Here is a 20855-nt window from a genome sequence, read left to right on the forward strand (position 1 = left end):
TTTGGGACTGCTTCGATCTATCAATTTTGTTCATGTTCTAGCGTGATGTTTCAAACCTGTTTGCAAGCTGATTCCTGTCATTGCCGATCACTGATGCAGTGCAAATATGTGATCTGATCAGCAAATGTGTGTTCCGATTCCTGTCCTTGCCGATTGCATGGTTAGGGGTAATATGGTCTTTGTACAGTACAATTAATGATTTTTTTAGTCCCTACATCCAGACAAACAGGGACTAAAATTTTTAGTCCTAGGACTAGAGGATCCAAACACCCTTCCCTTCAAAACGCAGAATAGAAAAAACACAGGAATATGAAAAACGTAGGAATTGAAATTGTATATTTTTCTAATCCTACAGGAATTGAAAACACAGGAAATGGAGAGAATAGCCCTTTGATTATACCACAGGATACACTCAACAAAGGAAAGTTTCACAAGAGGTCTAACCTCTTGCTTATTTTCCTATGGAATTGATCATAGGAATGCAATCCTATGGAAGTTTTCCTATCCTCTTCCAATGAATCAAATGGCTCTATAGGAAAAAATCCTTAGGAAAATGAATCCTCCAAAATTCCTTTGCTAATCCTCCATTTCAAAGGGGCCCTTAGTATCACAATATAAAAATAAGGGGAAACATCCACTACAAATTTGGACGTGGACAGTTAAACTTATCTATCTAGATTCGTAGTACTATAATATTTCTTTTCGTATTTAGTGTCCAGTTATGTTTTTTAATTTGATACTAGTTTGAATTTGCTAGTATATTATATGACGGAAGGATTAGTTTTTCCATTTGTTGACACTCGAACTGAAACCTTACTGGTGTGTTTAGTTCACGTCAAAATTAGAAGTTTGGTTGAAATTGGAACGATGTGATGGAAAAATTGGAAGTTTATGTGTGTAGGAAAGTTTTGATGTGATGAAAAAGTTGAAAATTTGAAGAAAAATTTTGGAGCTAAACTCAGCCTCTGAGGATTTTGACTGGCAAGAGACAAGATGGATTTTGTTTTTCTTGTTTGAGAGTGAGAAGTGAGAAGGAAAGGAATCTTCAACTTCCTTTGCATCCCCACCACCGAGGTCCCATCTCAGATACCCGAAATCGTTAGGTTCATGAGTTTCTCTATAGTTATTCGAGGACATAAACGACTGAATTAACTATTATAAATTTGAATATGAGTTTTATAAAAATATTACAAAGAAAAAAATGTATATAGAAATCTTTTACGCGAAATGTACTATTTAGGAGCTTGGAAAGCATATATGCCAACGAAAATCTAAAATTCAGAATGAAAATAAAATACAATGCCTGTAGATATTAGATGAGCAAATTTAATGAAGCTATCACAAAGAACTCTGAAGTTGCAAAATAGCGTTACAAAGGAAAAATGCCATTGGGAATGACACTGACGAGAGTCTCTCTACCTGTTTACGTTAATTAAAAAAAGAACTTACCATTCATATAATGGTTATAAAGGCAGAGTATCTCTACCTTTTTACTTAAATAAATGGTGTTATGTTTTTCCATCCAAAACTGCTGTTATTGCATTTTTTTACAGAGAGAAATTAAGTTCCACGAAAGCAAACACTACCGTTGCTTTCTCTGTTATATAGTATGCTACAGTACGATCCTTTTTTTTTTGTTTTACATTTGCTACGATTCTATTCTATACGATGTGAAATCTACTCTATACTTTGATATGTAATAAATAATTTGTTTTCCTGAATTTATTAAGACAAATTGAGCATGATGTTGAAAATTCAACTAACACAGAGAGAGACAGGATCCGGCCGGCCTTCTAGTTTTTTTTTTTTTGAGAAACACAGTACAAACGCAGACGCTCACAACATGCGCATACTCACCCCTATGAACGCACACACGTACACCCTACCCCTATGAGCACCTCTATGAGCACCTCCGGAAGACTGGGCCGACATATCTTGAGATTGACGAAGTCACCACAGGCGCCTCGCTGTCGATGGGTACGTCACCTACCACTGAAAGAATAATTAGCCGTAAATGCGAGCACCCGTGTCAAATCTAGGATTTGAACCCAGGTGGGCTGGTTCCACCACAAGAAACCTAACCAGTTGAGCTATGCTCACTTCACCCGGCTGGCCTTCTAGTTAATCAAGACGAACCAGAAAGGAGGAACATGAAGATGTATAATGTGCCAGCAAGTTGAGGATAGGAATCATGTATTTTTTTTAACCGCCCCATGTTAGGTTTGACTGGAGCATGAGTTCTAAACGTCTATTCCGATCGGCTACTTCCTTATTCTTTGTGAGCACATCTTTCGAACTACTAAATATTGTGTTTCATACTTATGTATAAAAGTTTCTTTAAGAAAATCATATTAACTTAATTTTCAAGTTTGAAATAATTAATACCCAATTAACTCGTTTTGTGTGTTACCGAATAGATGAGTCCAAAACGCTCCTTCAAATGCAGCCTTATAGATGTCATAGGTTTATAAAATGGGCTAGTGTACTTTTAGGTAGTCGTGTCAAGATGATTAAGCAAAAGTTGAGGGTGAGAGTAGGACTGGTTCTAATTGCGAGCTTTTACTGGGGTTGTGGCTAACTAAGAATGGTTTTTTTAGGTTGCTTACAAATTGTTAATTTGATGCAGCGCTAAGGGCTCTTCAGGCAGCCTATTCGACAATGCACAATATAAAAGGTTGATGGATAATATGATTCAGCTTCGCCATGTGGATATGCTACCCGACGATCTAGAAATTGGATTGTGGTGTTTGGTGTGTCTAGAAATTTGATAGTGGTGTGTCTTTGTTTTTCGCTGGTCCATTTGTTCCAAGGTTTTCGGCTATGAGGGTATGTTAGCTCATCTGATCTTTGGCTGCCTGTGTGGAAGGTTGGAGCTAAAAACGGTAAAGCTGGTATCCCCAGCTATGTGTTCTTTAGCTATTGTTCTAGTGTACTCCCTCCATAAAAAAATCCAACGTAGAAAGGAATGTCACCCCTCCTATTAGTACAACGAATCTGGACGAGGAGGGGTCATATCCCCTCCTAGATTGATTTTTTTTTAGGACGGAGGGAGTAAGACTCTGTATGTTGTTTTGGCTTTTTAAAAAGAGGGTACTGTCTGAAAACAACAATTCAACCAATTTAAATAGTAGGCCAAAATAGAATCAATAAAACATTGAGTGAATTTCACCTTAGACCGCCTCTTCTTAATAAGGTTCTATTTATTTTGTATTTTCACATTAGGCCAGCTTTTTTCCCCTTTGGATTTCTCCTTAGACTACCTCTTTTACTTATTTTAGTTAGGCTTTGCGTGCCACCCGGTTTTCTCTCTAGGCACACTCCTCTTATCTATAGCACCTTACCGATGTTCACCATCTATATGGATTAAGGGAGTATAAGTTGAAACTTCAGTAATGAAATAGAGCTCGACCTGATATACACTTAGAATAAAAGAACTAAATATACGTTGTTTGGAGTCTTCAAAAAATTAATAATGATTTTAATTTGAAATCCCTATAGCTATCACTACAAACCAACAAGTAGAGAAAGAAGAGAGGGGGGGGGTGTCCTAGTTGGTTTGTGGCTTGGTGATGTAGTTTTCGTTGCCTTGGAAGGGAAAAATTGACGAAAATGGTACTCATACTTTACAGTTCAAATTCTTTCTAATAAAATCTAGCAGCTTGACTTTTGTGCCATGGTATTTTACAACCCATTTAGTTCACTGCAATGGTACTGAGCAGAAAATATTTGTAATGTAGACCTATATAACAAATTAGATAAAATATTTATTTCCTTGGAAAATAAATATTTTTCCTCCTTATTGCACGAAAAACGAAACCATCGAATTAAGTTAGGATCGTATAATGTATATCTAAGTCAAGGTTAACTAACTTTATAGGAAAAGCATAGCAATTAATATTTTTTAACACCAAACATATATTATAAAAGCATGTTTAACTGAGAATTTAATGAAATTAATTTAGTATTGTAAATTAATAACTGTGTTCTTTTATATGCTTGATCAAACTTCAAAAAAAGTTTTACTTAGCACACAGGACCAAAGGACCTCACACGAAGGGGGAATCTATTTCTGTGTGCCACTAGCTGTGGGCTATTGTAGATATCCTGCCCCCCTTTATCATTTTCTGGGATTGCATGCCCATTTGTACAATATTATACAGAGTATTTGCATTTGTTTGCATATGAGGCTGCAATGTGCATATGCCCTTTTTTTGGCGCATCGCTGCCTAGGAGTGCTTTCTCACGTGCTGTCTGGATACATCCCCTTCCATGCATGCATCTAAAGTCTTGGACCTGGAATCTTGTGAAAATTTCTATTATACTTAAGTTTGACACAAAATTAATTAGTAGTTGGTGCTTACTCTATCCTAAAATATAGCAACTTAGGACAAGATATAATGCATACTAGTACTAATATAATGTCCAGATTCGTAGTATTATGATGTGTTCTAATCATAGGTTGCTATATTTTGAAACTGATCGATGTAGTAATAATATATGCAAGACCATCATGCACACCCGCTTAAAATATAATTAGTCAATAATATCAACTAACATCCTTTGCATTTCATAATCTTTTCACTGGTGTTAGTTACTTAATTTATTTTTATTATTACGAGAAAGGTGTATACGCACCCACACCACAAGTGAATATGAGCAAACATATACTCGAAGGGATATGGACCAGTGACAAATTCCTAGCCCCACTAAAATTTTATTAAAAAACATCCGCGTGCATGTAATATTTAGGCAAGGAATTGTAGGGAAGGAAATGCTAACAGATGTATGGGAGGCAACATAATCAAATATTACACAAACAAACGACACAATCTATTTTAAGTAAATGAAGACAACATAAACGCACAACCTACAAATATTTCAAATATTACACAATCTATTTCAACGAAGACAACATACGACACACAAACGCACCCAATCTATTTTAACGTTTCTTCATGGGTATCTGTCCACCTAATCTATATTAAGTAAATGAAGTAATTAAATACATAATATAAGTTATAAACATTATACTTATAAATTATTTTAAAAAAAACTAAAGTGGGTCATTAACTAATATATACATACGGGTGATAATTGGCCTAGCTAAGTCCATCATAACACATGAGAAACATAATCTCTCCCTCTCTTGCTAGCTAGATAGGACCCAAAAACAACTACATGATAGCTAACTACCCAACAATCATCACACTATCAACATGGGGCTAAACTAATTTCTCCAAAAAGAAAGAGAAACATAATTGAAAAAGCCGTGTGAGAGACTAAAGGGCCTATTTGTTGTTAGCAAAACAACACTACAATCAAATTTTGATAATGCATGAATTGGAGTTATCAAAATTTGACAACGTAAAAGAAATGGAGATAATATTTGCTTTGAAGCCATATCAAACCTTGGGTTGGCATTAAAGAGTCGGAGTTTTAAGAGTTAACATTTTTTTCATAATGGAATTCATTTGGGCTTTTGCTTTAAAGAAGTTACGACCAATTATTATAGAGACTGTAGGATGAACAGCTGCGAATTAAAATAATTAGTATACCATCATAAATTTCCATTGTAGCTGTTTCTATCAGCGACTTACTAGTTGCATGTACTCCTTGTGTTACTTAAACAAGAAGGTAGAATCTTCGAAATCATAGTCTGATTATATTGTCGATCAAATTCCACTCCCAGCATCTCCAATGATTAATGTTGAACCAAAGCGGAATGTATCATCCAAGAGTAACTAAGTGGTAAATCAGTCGTTTGTCCATATCATGCCGCCACCATTGCGATGAAATCCAACCGGTTATGATACCGCCATAAGGATGCCTCACCAATTAAGATGGAACTTCCAACGCGACGCCTTCAAGAAGGTTGCAACACTAATTTAGAACATCGTCTTCATCGCTATTCCAGAAATATGTGCTGTCGCCGGCCACCTAGCTACATCCAAAATATGTATAATTCATTGGCTTCCCAAATTTTAATAGGATTGCTTTAGGCAACAAACAAAACAGGTTCCAATTTCAGAGTATAAAGTATTGGATATGGGACTTACACGTCACTCTATTTCTTGCCTTCATGTTCTTTGTTCACTATTGGTTGACTACATCTATATATATCGAAGTAATTAAATATATATATAGGTTTTGTATCTATAGATACACATTCATATATATGCACTCGATATATATAGACGCACATCTTCTCTTCCAAAAGCTGGAATACTCGATCCTCACAGTCACACAGCTAGCAACGCCGGCGGCCATGCAACCACTCGCTGCCGGCGGCGGCGTCTCTTGGCCGTTGTACGCCGCCACCGTCGCGGCGGCGCTGCTCGTCACCGCCATCGTCCTGCGGCTCGCCGCGCGGTCGACGGCGGCCGCCTGCAAGGCACGTCCCCCCGCCGGGTCTCTCGGCTGGCCGCTCGTCGGCGAGACGCTGCAGTTCATCTCCGCCGCCTACTCCTCCCGCCCCGAGTCCTTCGTCGAGAAGCGCTGCCGCCGGTGAGCACCACCGCCGCCGCCATGGCACCGGCAGCGCGCGTACGTAGTAGCTGCGTCTGTGGTGCTGAAAATTTCTCTTGTTCTTGTTGATTGATTGATTCCGTAGGTACGGGAAGGTGTTCAGGTCGCACCTGTGGGGGTCGCCGGCGGTGGTGAGCGCGGACGCCGAGGCGAGCCGCGCGGTGCTGCAGAGCGACGCGTCGGCGTTCGTGCCGTGGTACCCGAGGTCGCTGATGGAGCTGATGGGGGAGTCGTCCATCCTGGTGCTCGGCGGCGCCCTCCAGCGCCGGGTGCACGGCCTCGCCGGCGCCTTCTTCAAGTCGCCGGAGCTCAAGGCCCGGGTCACCGCCGACATGCGCAGCCGCCTCGCCGCCGCCATGGACGCGTGGCGCGCCACCGCCGCCACCGGCGCCGGCGCGGCCGTGCGCGTCCAGGACGAGGCCAAGTTGGTACGTACGTGGCATGACACGCGCTGCTACCTACCTAGCTATAGCTAAGCTAGGCTAACCCAAGAGAATATGAGGAGTAGCTTGCATTGGAGTGGATCGTTTGTCCGTTTATAAGTGTCTTTTTTCTTCAACTAATAGTGAAATTCATAGGAATTTCTTCCTAGAGAAACTTCAACCCCTATAGAAATGGGGATCAGAGCCTAGTTATCATGTTTATGGTTTACCTAGTTCATTATTAGTAATATCTACGGAAGTACTAGATATCCCAGTATATATAGGATTCTACAACATATGGACCGAGCTCCTAACTTGATGAAAAAGTCTTAGCCTAGCTAGAAATATATCCCTTTATGCAAAAAAAATATCTCGATAATATTGCGTACAATAATGCAAACTATATTAATTTTCTTATAAAATTTCTAGTGTGTAAGATGATTGTATGTGGGAAATATGTATTCTCTATATTATCTTTTTTTTGTTTTTATATATAGTAATAAATTTTATTGTCTACGTACGTGGCACATCTTATTGACTTCGATTCAAAAAGTCAAAAAATAATGCCATGCTTATACTGTACACTTAATTGGCATTTTTCCGTCGAATGTGGAATTATAGAACTCCTTGTTCTTTAATTTATTTGTTCTGATGTTGACTGGCTAACTTAATCATTTTTTTTTTGTTCCATCGCTTCATAGATTGTTTTTGAAATCTTAGTGAGGGCACTGATAGGGTTAGAGCAAGGTCAGGAAATGAATTACCTCAGGCAGCAGTTCCACATATTCATTGCCGGCCTGATCTCCCTGCCCATCAAGCTTCCAGGGACTCAGCTCTACAGATCCCTCAAGGTAAACACATATATTAGTCAATTCGGCATGCGAGTTGCTCCAAATTTCTGAACAATAATACCCACATGACAACCTCTCAATTTATGTTTCTTTTTTTTTTGTATATATACATCTAGGCTAAGAAGAGGATGACAAGTTTGATACAAAATATCATTCAAGAGAAAAGGAGGAGGATCTTTGAAGGCAAGGATCTCTGCGCTGTTTCGCGCGACTTGATCGATGTGCTGATGAGCAACGGGAGCGACGAGCTCAGCCTCACCGACGAGCTGATATCCGACAATATGATCGACTTCATGATCCCCGCAGAGGACTCCGTGCCAGTGCTCATCACACTTGCCATCAAGTACCTCAGCGAATGCCCATTGGCTTTGCAGCAACTAGAGGTACGGTATATATATGCTCTAAAATGATTTCTACTTTTAATTGTAACTAAATTCGGGTGTTTGAGAAGAGAGGTGCCAGGGATGGGATCCGGGTTTGAAATTCCGGTTCAAAATTTCAAGAATTTCCTTGTGGGAAGTGCCTCCGGCAAAAAAAAAGTTTCAAATTTGTTTGAATTTAGCAAAAGGTTGCTCAAGTTCAGTGAAAATCTATTCACTTTTAATTTTTTGGTTCAAAAATTCTTAAGCTGATCCCCTTCCTGAAATTTTTTTGTATTATGAAATGCAAATATAAACATATAATCATGTAGATATCATTGTCAATCGATCTCTTGCATGATCATGACTTGAACCATCTAGTGCGTGCATGATTAGTATAGTAGTGCTATTTGTCAATTTGACAAGCTGTGATATGATATCAATGTCCAGGAGGCCCAACTGACTGTTTGTTGCCTAGCTCTCTGGCGTGCAACCTTAATTAGATAACAAATTCTGATATGCCGGCAGCACCAGGGCATTTGATGTAGACTCCTACCTAAAAACACAAGCACTATTCTGTTGACCCATGCACATCATCAAGTCATAAGAAAGTCTTAATTATATTCCAAGTTGAATGTACGATAAGGTTTACAAAAGGAAATACTCCCCTTGTTTTCAAATAACCGAAACTGGACATTATTTATTTTTCAAGCTTTTGGCTACTCTTTTTTTTGGCAAAAAAATTCCAAATACTAAAATTGTGTTTTTATTAAAGTTTATATGCATCCTAAATATAAGCATAAAACTTTCATTTATTTTAGTCTATATCCTTTAGTTTAGGAGCAATTATTAGTTGAAGTTGAAATAGTAATACATTTATTTAAAAACAGAGAAAGTACTATATCCGGATTAATAACACTTGTCATTTTGAAAAAAACACGGTCTTTAAAAAATAACTTTGAGCACTATTTTCTATTATAATATTTATAAAATCTTCAATAAATATATGATTTTATTAAAGTATTTTTAATACTAATATATATATATATATATATCATATTTATAAGATAAATATTTTACAAATTATTCACACTAAAAAAATTTTAAATTTTGACATCAGCCTTGTGCAAAAAAGACAAGTATTATCAACTGAGGGAGCAGTACATTACTAGAAATTAATGTGCTAGCAATAAATGGAATATGTCCATTGATTTTTAACCTGTAGATATTTTTTTGAAGATTTTACTGTCCTAAAGAAAATGAGTAGAACAAGGAAGATGTACTCATCTTTGTACTTAATGCAGGAGGAGAACATGGAGCTGAAGAGGCAGAAATCAGACGTGGGCGAAACCCTAGAGTGGACAGACTACATGTCACTGACGTTCACGCAGCATGTAATTAATCAAAACATATTACATATGTTGGATATTCCAAGATTCACCCTACCGTATGTGTCTGACATGTGTGTCTAGAATCCACATATGGACTGACATGTCCAGACCAAGTCCTGATTCCTTAAGCTAATGCATAATCCCTCTGTAAAAAAAGCAAACAAACTTCTAGCTTGGCAAAGCGGAACAAAGGAGAGAGAGAGAAACTAAAATACCTAATATTTTAGTTTAAAAGAAGCCTTACATTAATAGATTAATAGTATAGTAGTATTGATGGGTTGATAGATAAGAAGTATTGAAGAGATGTAAGCCACGTATAATTTGATTTATTTGAAACAAAATTTAAACTCCATGAATTAATTTATTTTAGGACATGGGTATAATCTTCTAGAGTATATATACAACCAAACTCCGTCATATATACATATATATGCCAATATGAATGCATTCTTAAAACAGAATGCATTTTTACTTGTCGTCCATCATGCATAATTGCGAAGTTATGAACTATGTATATTTTGTGTGCAGGTAATCACGGAGACCCTACGGATAGGCAACATCATCAGCGGGATAATGAGGAAGGCAGTAAGGGATGTGGAGGTGAAGGGGCAGGGTGACGTGGTGATCCCCAAGGGGTGGTGTGTCCTCGTTTACTTCCGTTCTGTCCACCTAGACGCCAACATCTACGACGACCCCTATGCCTTCAACCCATGGAGATGGAAAGAGAGGGACATGGCGGCCGCGACTGCCAACAGTGGTAGCGGCTTCACTCCCTTTGGGGGCGGGCAAAGGCTATGCCCGGGGCTAGACTTGGCCAGGCTCCAGACCTCCATCTTTCTCCACCACCTCGTCACTAATTTCACGTATGTCAACTATACCTACCTAAGTACGTATGCATTCTCGCTTCAATTTGATCACGTTAACACGTTGTTTTGGATAGATTTTTTTTTATTACACGGAAGACACACCACACGCGTGTGCGAGCACGCACACTAACACTTATTCAAAAATAGAGACCAAAAAATTCTTAGCCTCACTATATTCCTCTTGAAAGAGTAAGTGCGTATACATAATATTTGTGAATACCATTATGGTCAAAGTCATGCACCCACTACTCCAGCATCACACTGCTAGTAATTCTCCACCGTTTTGGACATTGACGTAGTCTTAGAAATGCATATTGCATAATGAAATTTCTGAAATTTTGGAAGTTTGGGACTGTTGGTCCTGCTAGATAAGATATTCATTTGACCATAAAGAATTGGTTTTTAAATTTAGCAAAATATGTCCAAATTTTAATATTTGGGGTCTCGAACTTTCGAAATGCCAGTTTTATCAGTCCCCTTCCCCTCGATTTTTTTTTTAAACAAAAAGAGAGATCCACAACACTAAACCCCGGTTTCTACATATATCATAGTGTCTTTATAAGATATGTTAAAAAATATATGCATAGGGAATGAACTGGTGCTTACTGTTGCTTGAATGGATGGATCTCTGTTGTAGGTGGGTGGCACAGGGGGACGTCGTCGTCAACTTCCCAACAGTGCGGCTCAAACGAGGAATGCCCATCAAGGTCACGCCCAAGACATAACATGCAAATCAGTCCAGATCATTTGAAGGTGAGAGGAGAGTGAACTATACACGTGTATGTACAACAAAGAGAGAACAAATGACAGTTTAGATAAAAGGAAACCAGAAGCTACAGTTCAGTAAATCCTGTTTCTTTTTCTCTGTTTTTCTTCACCCCTTTGTGTGGCTATGTAAAGTCGACCAGTCTCTGTTCGAAGTTTCCCACCAGTTTGGTGAAAGAGTTGAAAGGCTAAAAGCAACAGCATGTAGATCAACAAACATGTGTAAATACTTGCTGAATCAGTGCTTTCTTCGAGTATTTCGAGCATGTGGCTAACTTGATGTGATTTGTGAAGTTTCCTCTGATGTCCTTGCCGCCGTTCATCCATTGGTGATACAGTGACTGAACACAAAGCTACCAAGATCAGAAATATTAGAGGGGCTGGGAAAGCAGGTACATATCAGATTAGCACCAAATCAACAGGATCGCAGAATCAGATATAAATGAGTAGAATAGAACAGAATTGCATAGGAATTTGGAGATGAATAACTAGTGACGAAATGTACTGTGCTTAGCTTCATGCAATCTGAAATTAACCAAACAGAATTACACATAAGTGATGGACTGCAAGAGTGAATGATAATAGATTCACCAGTCACTAGATGCATGCATTGCAGATTTAATTTACAGATGAGAACTCCGAACTTTGGAGCTCAAAAAGAAAAAAAGAACTCCAAACTCTAAGCACTATAGGGGGTTCACAAACACGAAAAAGCCAAAACAGAGAAATAACAGGACCGCAGACTCGAGTTAGCTTTGTACAATTTTGTCGCCTACCTCCAGGTTAAATATAAATTTAAACTATATGCACGACTTCTAAACATGGTACAACTCGCTAACTTACAACATGGCGACTTTAGCAATCTATGGACAAGGGGGTACAACAACAGGACAGCACAGTATACATTATGCAACTTCCAGGCTGGGGCACCTATACAGAACACACGCAGGAGGCTTGGCCATCTATCAATTCAGTTAACTATAGGTAAGCAATTAAAAATATCATTGCCCTTCAAAATTCGCATTCTAAATCATATCTCCAGCGGTTGATATGAATAAACTCTACAAAGAAGCAGCCAAACAGAATGTGGACCTCATGACACCGTTCTTCCATAGCAAATGGAAGCTAGGTAAAGATTCTTCGACCATTTCTCCTGCAGATATATTAAATCATTATAGTTGCACAAGTATGGCTGTTCAGTAGAATTTAGACAGAAAATCAAATTACCTTCACATGCTGGCTGGGGAAAGCAGATGTCCTCAGGGTTTCCTGTGTTTCATCAGCAGGCTTTCTTCTGGGAATGCTCAAGATAAATGCCGCCTGGTCCCATGTAGCTGCTGTTGCAGTTATGCGAAAACCATTGTCCCAACGCCGATGTATTCCCTCACTTGGATACAGGAAGTCAAGCTCCACAACCTACAAAAGAAAATTGTGTTGTCAACCGAAGGAACTGAATTTCTACCCCTATTGTATATCATATCACTGTTGAACCTAAGCTATCCTATTGAAGATTCAGAAAGGGAAAGCACATACATGTGTATACATGTTTTAGGTTAGTAAAAGGCCTGATTAGAAAGACAGAAATACCTGATCTGTAAAGCCAGCATTCCGGGACATGACCACTGCCCACCGGCTTCCTGCAGTGGCCATAGCAGTGACATAGAAACCCTCCTTCCACTTCTTGTTTATCCACTTGAAGGGAAATGAGTCGCTTACTTTGTAGGATTGTTGGGCATATTGCGTCCCTGCTCAAAATCAGTTACAATCTATAAGGACATGCTAGTGTAATAACAACAGGGGAACGTATCCTGTGCACACAAACTTTCCATGTACACACCAACTAATAAATTTCACCAAAAAATCTAGAAAAAAATGTATATGTACTTCGAATAGCATTACACTTATGTGTAAAGGCCTGGTTTAGTTCCCCAAATTTTTTTCCCAAAAACATCACATCAAATCTTTGGACACATGCATGGAGCATTAAATATAGATTAAAAAAAACTAATTGCACAGTTAGGGGGGAAATCGCAGGACAAATCTTTTGAGCCTAATTAGTCCATGATTAACCATAAGTGCTACAGTAACCCACATGTGCTAATGACGGATTAATTAGGCTCAAAAGATTCGTCTCGCGGTTTCCAGGCGAGTTATGAAATTAATTTTTTCATTCGTGTCCGAAAACTCCTTCCGACATCCGGTTAAACATCCGATGTGACACCCAAAAATTTTCTTTTCGCAAACTAAACAGGCCATAATCTTAATCTCAAATTCATTATATTTTAGCTGTAACAAAAAAGATACAGTTTCTGACAGTTTTAAGGGAATAAATCGGCAAGAATTTTTTCTTTTTTGTTGCTCCATATATAGAACGAATTTTTGTAAAACTCAAAGTACATGTACAACTTTTTGTAAAAATTTTTGGTGAAGTTTGTTAGTTGGTGTGCACGGTGTTTACACAAGAAGGCTTGTGTGCATAGGATATTTTTCTAAAATATATTCAGTTTCCAGAGCCTCAATTTTTATGCTTGCAACGTGCTGCTAAAATATCCTTGAAATTTGCATGTCCAGGCAAGATTAATCTAGTCTAATAAACCACACAACATACTTGAAACAAAAGAGTCCCACTAACATCTGTCAATGTCCTATTGATGTTAGAAAATAGATAATGCCATACAATATAGGAAAAGCTCCAAGATTACTGAGAAACCACAGAACCACAAAGCCAGGACATAAAATGATAGGAATCCTGGTACTTGGCATGCAAGAGTGCATGTCTTATTATTGAGAGCAGGAATCAATGATATACCTCTTGACATGACCACCAGAGAACTGCCATTGTTTGCACCTGCTAATGAAGTGATATAGAAGTTTCTCTCCCACTGATCCATTATCCATTCCTAAGAGCATCATAGGCGAGCATATCAAAACAATTGGAACATAGCAGTGTGAAACCATGTAAATCACACTTAGCTATTATTGAGAGTGTAAGCTGTAATATTGATAGCCACCGATGGATGAGAAGGATAGGAGCATGCAGGAAACAAAGAGTACTACTATAATAATTTTAATTACTCACCTTGTGAAGAAAATGTTGAGAAAGCTCATATACTTGAGAAGTAAATCCAGTGCCAGCATCCATTATTAAAGCCCACAGATTTGAACAAGAAGCCACTGAACTAATAAACAACCCATCTTCATTTCCTTTTGTAATATGCTGTGCTAACCGACCATCTGCAACATTGTAGTGATACCTGCAGAAGAAGTGTGGTCAGATTGAAATTCTCTTTCCAACTATAGTGGTCGATGCAACAGTTCACACCTTTGCTTCATAGGCCGTCTGGCATTATAAACACTAATCCATTGAGTTGCAGGCATGCCCATTCTAATCTTCTTTTTTGGCTGCTCATCATCATCTTCGTCCATCGTTAGGCGACCTCTTTTTTGACCAACCTGATATATAAGCTGGCAGAAGTTCAACAAACACTTAGTCTATTAGCTAACATCAACACAAACGAAATATTATTATACAAATAATGTTCTCCCCAAAGCTCTTGCCACAAAAGCAATGTCTAGGACCAATCTAAAATTTAGCATTTACATGACTTTTAGAATTCGGACACAGCTACAAGCCTATTAACACCTGTGAATTATGAGAAACAAGAAAGTTGGTAAGCAATGCAGTACCTTCTGAGCACCATCAGTGTTGATTGGCCTTATGTCTGGGTTTGGACCAACAATGCCATCAAAAAGAGAAATGCACTTTGCATAGTTTGGTTCTTCATCAAACTTTAAGTTCACTACATACTCAATAAATTGCCGGAAAGGTTGTGGACAGAAGCAGCACAAAGATTCTGGAGAGGTCGCCATTTTTTTCTTGCAAACAAGGAAACCTTTATTCTCTCCCTAAAATATATCAACACAAAGGTAACTAAGGACAAAAGGTTGCAAAACGAACAGATAAAAAAAGATTCGCACTGCAAACAAACTTCACCTGGTATCCTTGCCAAGGAAGGCGACCCCGTAAAAGAAAAACAAGTGTATAGGCAAGGGATTCAAGATCATCTCTTCTGCTTCCAGTTCTTCCTAAGTGAGCATGCACACTAGCATAGCGAACAGTTCCCCTTTTCAGGTAATCAGTATGACAAGTCAGTTTATTAGTAACACAAGAAAATCGAGGGCTTTAGGACTTAGTTTTCAATAAAGTATCTCCCTCACAAACCTAAAGATATCAGGCCTCTGATCATACTCAACATGCTCCCCCGAACCAGTGTCTTTCCACCTAGTAGCTGTGATGAGAATAAATATTGAGTACAAAAACAGTATAATGAGGTTCTTGTGAAATGAAACAGAAGTACCTAATCCAAGGTCAACAAGAAAAAGTTTTTTCTCTTCCAGGGTTCCTGGGGTTCCAAGCAAAAAATTCTCAGGTTTTACATCACCATGAACATACCTAACATAAATAAGAGTTAGCTATATTTCAAAATGCAACATGCAAAAAACTATTAGGCTTCACTGCCAAGAGAGGATCAGAGAAAAAAACAAATACCCTTTCGAATGCATCTTCTCCAATATGGAGATTGCTTCTATAGCAATACAAGCAACCATTTCAACAGACATTCTGTAATAGAAAGAAAAATATCATATTAACTGAGCTAATTAAACATGAACATTCAAGAATATATTGACGAACAACTAGAAAACTTACGAGTGGGAATTATTATTCCAAACATCCCACAGGCTTGGACCCAACATGTCCATAATCTGCATATAAGTTGGTTTGCATCAGAGAACTTCATGTTTTCTAGGTAATGAAGAACCAATCCATTTAATTTTGCTCTGTTCATGATTAATTATGAATCAATGTGATAAAGGAAAACAGAAATATCTTGGCTTGCGATTACTAAAAGTTGAAGATCCACAGAGTCAGGCTTTCATGCCTACTTTGGCAAAGTATAGTTAAGAGTGCCTTTCTAAATGAATGGTCTGACACACACTATAAACAAAGTTCTATCTTAAAAGTGTAATGATCTGAGAATACATATTTTACAAGATTATAGGAAAACATTTTTACTCCACATCTCATATCAAAACTTTGAGGGGAAGTAAAAAAGAAGTTTTCCCTAGTTTCTATAAAATACATGAACAATTTTATTTCTTTTGTTGGCAGATTTAGTGCAGCCTTAGCAGGATCTTTCTTCAAAGGCTATTGGATGTGAGGCACGAAGACAAACTACACAACATTGGAAAGGTATCGTTGCAGCATCGAGCATATGGTCAAAAGAATAGAGAAACAGACTGGACACTGGAAATAGCGAATTGAGAAGGTAGTGGTTTCTTGCTTCGCGAAATAATACATAGGACTCCATATACAGAGTGCTAATATATCTTGCCATCGAAGACAAGGACGGCTTGTTAACCGAAAACTTAACTAGACTTGCCTAAAATGGATTTCCCTAGCCGACTAGAACTAAAGTTCCTAATGCCTTGCACCTTCTTCTGTCATGCAAAAAGAAGTTGCTGATGCTGTCCTTGAGCTCCAACATACCTTCTGTAGTTCATCCACAATAGGAATTCAGAACATAATTTTAAGATTGTGCGCAATCTACTGCTCAATCTAAATTTATCTATTGTCTCTGTGCACAAAGGCACTGGTTGCAATGTTATTAGACCATCAATTTATCACTAACTAATGTTTGATAGACACATGGGAATTCCAGAGAACTGAAAGGATATTTGTGATGTTTGGCGTTTACAGATGATTGAGTGAAGAAAAATATGTTAGATAACGAGATTTTCCATCATACATCAGGGTGTAAAAGGAGCAGGTATTTCTTGCCTCTGCCTGCCCAGGAATTGTGGAGCAGATAGAATGGAGAAATGGTAATTTGGCATTATCCATATCCAATTTGGAATCAGAGAAAATTTAGGATATGATATGTTGATATATGATTAGGGCTATCCACTGACATACATCCGAATGCAAGTGTTGTGATAAACCTATCTGATTTCACTTAAGATTACCAACATTAATTGCTATCGTTTTGACATCTTACAATCTTAGTTATCAGTCTACCCATGCTCACGCTGAATGTACCCATATTGTCCATGGTCTCATGTAAGGATTAAAGGATGCAAACATAGTCTGTCCGACCAACTGACTGACAGAATGCAGAGTGGATACGGGATAGAGAAATGGTTATCCGGTACTATCTGATTGCGACTAATAAAGAAACATGGGGGAAGGATGCGGGAGTTGTCATCTCAGTTTGCACCCTCTCCAATTCCATCCTACATATGAATTGTCCATTGCAAGCTACAACTCCATTTTGTGTCGGTCACCAGCAACAAGATTGTGGAAAAATTTGACAATTTGTTGATGATGTTTTGAATTGATTCAAAGTAAAGATTCAATGTTGCAGCAGTAATCACTCGAACAACCAAATAAAAGATAATTCTTCTAAGTACATAAAACTATTCTGCTGTATGATTACTTCTACTAAGCAGCAGAACTTTGTTTATCGTATGCTTACATCATATGCAGAGCACCTTTCATCAATGGTCTCAAACTTTTAACTGATAATAACTGCCATTAATGTTTTTTCATATTATTGGACATTACCTGCTAATGTTACTAATGCCAGATTGCCCTTGCCAGTTTTAATGATTGAGTGAGCTAGTGCTATCCCTCCCTCCAAATGACTTCTACACAGTATACACTGCTATTTACTACTCCCTCCTACCCAAATTGATCATCATATAGTGGAATCTGAAATTTCTCAAACTGATCATCATATAACCGCATGGACACCGGTTTCATCGGAATACAATTAATGCAGCATGGGATAGTGTGTGCATGCTAGGGTGTAATTGGCATGGTCTTTTAATCGATGCATGCATTGTGGGAGAATGTGTGCATGGTGTCTTGATTGATGTGATTTAAATTATCCTTGGTCTTGGTGCATAAACATATATGATGATCAATTTGGGATGGAGGGAGTATATAACACATAAAGTGGGGCCAAGAGTATATGCTCCGTTACCATGATATAGTAATCCCCCTGCCTCCCTTTATAATGTACTCTTGGTACACCATGAATGCCGCTTAGAGTGCTGCCAAATGGATGTTTACAGAAAGAAAATGTTAGTATGCATTCTAGAATGCCAGCTGCCATCAAAATGTGTACAGAATAGCAAGGCGGACAAAGGTTGTGCTGAATAAAAAAACAGTTGATCATGCCAGAAAAAATGGACAAAATGTCACTTACTTGTAAACTTGCCACTCATAGGGAGCTCCATAATTGCAGCCTTTGCTGGTTCGATGTTCAAATTTTATTGCCACCTGGTATAAAGAAAAGCGTGAATATAAATGCAACTATGATATTTTAAATATGGAAATGAAAAAGACATCCGGATTAGAAGAGCTGACCTCCAAAGCATTTGCTCCAGGTGTCCTGTCGGTAACACCAGGAGAGGAAATACGCCGACCAACATATACTTGCCCAAATCCTCCCTTTCCCAGCTTTCTATCAAGTTTGTAAGTAGGTGAATTGGCAACTTGGACCTGTTCAAATAAATCAAAAAAGAATTTGGGTCACCCTCAGAAAATCACCCAACACACCATTTAAGGTACCCAGGCTATCCTATTCCGCTGTTTTGAAGTCAGATAGTCCTATAACTGCAGTAACTGAAACGAGATGCATGTACCTACAAGAGAATTGAGTATAGGCATCTATAAGTGTACATGGCTATATGCAAAATGAGAATGGTTTGGAATTTTGTATGAAAGAAAAAGGTCAGCTTGTGTTTTTTTGTAATGATAAAAATTAGGCCTCCAATGTATATTATGCCACAGAACTTAATCACTATATAAAATGCAAACAAGAAAAGGGAGACAAACAGCTAAGTGCTAGCAATTAATAGGGGCATCAAATGCAAAAGATTTGAAATATATAGTTATCTTGAGCAGCAGGTAAACATACTCATCTATGAAAACTAACATCAAACTTCAGTGACTGGGCTATTACCTAATAGAATTGCTGTATACATTAGCAGCTTTCTGTAGATTAAAATGGGAGGCCTAATGTGGACATCCTATTATATTACTTAATCATTGCTATGCAGTATACAGTAATATTGTGTGGATGGAACAAGCCCAAGGTGCAACTCACCCAATTCTCTCAATTCCATTATATATAACAGGTCAACTAAATGTTCTCCCCTTTCATCACACATCCACATGGAATTTAACCATTCTATGTACTACTATACTTTAGACAAGATCATGAAACACACAACATAGGGAACTTGGGGGTGTCCTAAGTATCAACAAAAAGATCACACAAGTTAGAAAACAACATTGCTGCGTCACTGATATGCAGGTCCAGACCCCATATGTCATCCTCATATGTATATTTTAATCTATACATGTTTATAGTATAGCTGAACAACTTTTCGCTATACTTGGTAGCTCAAACAGTCATGTTATTCAAATTTCAATCTGAAATGTTAAACAGCATGGTACTATAAAATATGAAAACCATACACTTCTTTGACTGTTGTTCAGTATGCCACTTTCAATCGAGGCCACTAGATCAAACCCATTAAAACATCAATCATCAGATCATACATACTCGAGAGATGCTTTGATTAGACACCTAGTTGAAAGGGTGGAAGTACAAATACTAAAGAAGTAAATAATATAAATGCATGCTATTTTGCACAAAAAGTGGCACGCACATTGCAAATGGCAAACCAGAACCAGAACAAGAACTATATAAGGTTTCATGTTGCTCGTCTATAAGAAAAGCGCTTGCCGCCCTAAAATAATAAATACTTGCACAACATATCTCAACCAACCTAATCTATTCACTAGTCACTACATATAAACACCTCCTTTCAGAATATTGCAAAACACAGTAATGTAGCCCTTTTTGCATAAGTAACTACTACATTAAAACATTCGAACTCGTGCGCCTATTTGTCAGATAAGGAAACACAATTTTTTTTCTAATCCCCAACACCACAAGACAAGAGCATGAAATCTGCGCACAACATTTCATACTCATAACTCATCCATAACACCAAATAACCTCTCGAATCCTACTGTTCCACAGGTGATTATCCACACTATCCCATACCTAACACCAATTTTCATCCATCCTCGCGCTTCTAGCATGCAAATTCACCCCCCAAGGCCCCAACCCCTATGCACTACGGCCAAGCGGCCTCACACCCTCATCGCTTCCCCCCAAGCACGAATTGCGAGTCCAATCGCGGGTGCCCAAACCCTAAACGCAGTGCCCAATTTCGAACCCACACTACTCGTGGCAAAGGCAACAAAGGGAGGAGAGGAGATCGATCCTCACCGTCTCGGGGAGCGGCGTGGAGCTCCCGTCGTCGCCCGGCGCCTCGCCGGCCTTGTCCCCGCTCCCGACGACGCTGTCGACGTCGTCCATTACCACTTCCCCCCCCCCCCCCCGCTCTCCAGTCCCACGAACGCGGCTCGGAATCTCCGTCACCGGGAACCGCCGCGTCGAGAGCCGGGGCTCGCCGGCGTGGTGTGTGCGTGGATGCCGCCGCTTCTACGAGGGCCTCCACCCGGCGTGGGGGTGGATTGGTCTAGGGTTTGGAGCGGAGGCGGCGGCGGCGGCGAGGCGGAGGCGAGGTGGTCGGC

General features: G+C 38.8%; 2 protein-coding genes and 1 long non-coding RNA gene across 4 annotated transcripts; 1 reads left to right on the forward strand and 2 right to left on the reverse strand.

Annotated features, from left to right (window-relative positions):
• Positions 1–5537: 5537 nt before the first annotated feature.
• On the reverse strand, positions 5538–6777 carry LOC107281113 (uncharacterized). The gene is made up of 3 exons (XR_001546117.3): positions 6636–6777; positions 6057–6568; positions 5538–5941 (listed from the first exon to the last, which is right to left on the reverse strand). It is a non-coding gene; the product is annotated as an uncharacterized lncRNA (long non-coding RNA).
• On the forward strand, positions 6080–11445 carry LOC9266092 (cytochrome P450 90D2). Of its 2 annotated transcripts, none has more exons than XM_015784343.3 (7): positions 6080–6504; positions 6611–6953; positions 7649–7798; positions 7915–8181; positions 9462–9551; positions 10077–10434; positions 11052–11445. In XM_015784343.3, exons 1-7 carry the CDS (start codon positions 6080–6082, stop codon positions 11180–11182), a joined length of 1764 nt encoding a protein of 587 aa, XP_015639829.3. In that variant the 3' UTR covers positions 11183–11445. The 2 variants fall into 2 exon arrangements, with proteins under 2 accessions (XP_015639829.3, XP_015639830.3); XM_015784344.3 differs by having other exon boundaries at positions 10077–10411.
• On the reverse strand, positions 11137–20855 carry LOC4338058 (casein kinase 1-like protein HD16). The gene is made up of 17 exons (XM_015784342.3): positions 20548–20855; positions 18609–18743; positions 18448–18521; positions 18223–18292; positions 15888–15943; positions 15729–15800; positions 15538–15632; positions 15402–15468; positions 15174–15303; positions 14867–15085; positions 14502–14644; positions 14259–14433; positions 13989–14079; positions 12767–12924; positions 12407–12595; positions 12272–12332; positions 11137–11520 (listed from the first exon to the last, which is right to left on the reverse strand). Exons 1-16 carry the CDS (start codon positions 20635–20637, stop codon positions 12273–12275), a joined length of 1824 nt encoding a protein of 607 aa, XP_015639828.1. The 5' UTR covers positions 20638–20855; the 3' UTR covers positions 11137–11520; position 12272.

The sequence above is a fragment of the Oryza sativa genome, chromosome 5 (assembly GCF_034140825.1).
Source record: "Oryza sativa Japonica Group chromosome 5, ASM3414082v1".
NCBI lineage: Eukaryota > Viridiplantae > Streptophyta > Magnoliopsida > Poales > Poaceae > Oryza > Oryza sativa.

What these genes read in the sequence shown, in the direction of transcription:
- LOC9266092 (XM_015784343.3), top strand. Translation starts at nt 6,080, where the DNA reads ATGTTCTTTGTTCACTATTGGTTGACTACATCTATATATATCGAAGTA. An exon ending in TCCAGGACGAGGCCAAGTTG is followed by an intron (nt 6,954 to 7,648) that starts GTACGTACGTGG and finishes ATCGCTTCATAG; the next exon opens with ATTGTTTTTGAAATCTTAGT. An exon ending in TGGCTTTGCAGCAACTAGAG is followed by an intron (nt 8,182 to 9,461) that starts GTACGGTATATA and finishes TACTTAATGCAG; the next exon opens with GAGGAGAACATGGAGCTGAA.
- LOC4338058 (XM_015784342.3), bottom strand. Translation starts at nt 20,637, where the DNA reads ATGGACGACGTCGACAGCGTCGTCGGGAGCGGGGACAAGGCCGGCGAG. An exon ending in CAGAGGCCTGATATCTTTAG is followed by an intron (nt 15,304 to 15,401) that starts GTTTGTGAGGGA and finishes TTACCTGAAAAG; the next exon opens with GGGAACTGTTCGCTATGCTA. An exon ending in CTCAACATTTTCTTCACAAG is followed by an intron (nt 14,080 to 14,258) that starts GTGAGTAATTAA and finishes TGATGCTCTTAG; the next exon opens with GAATGGATAATGGATCAGTG.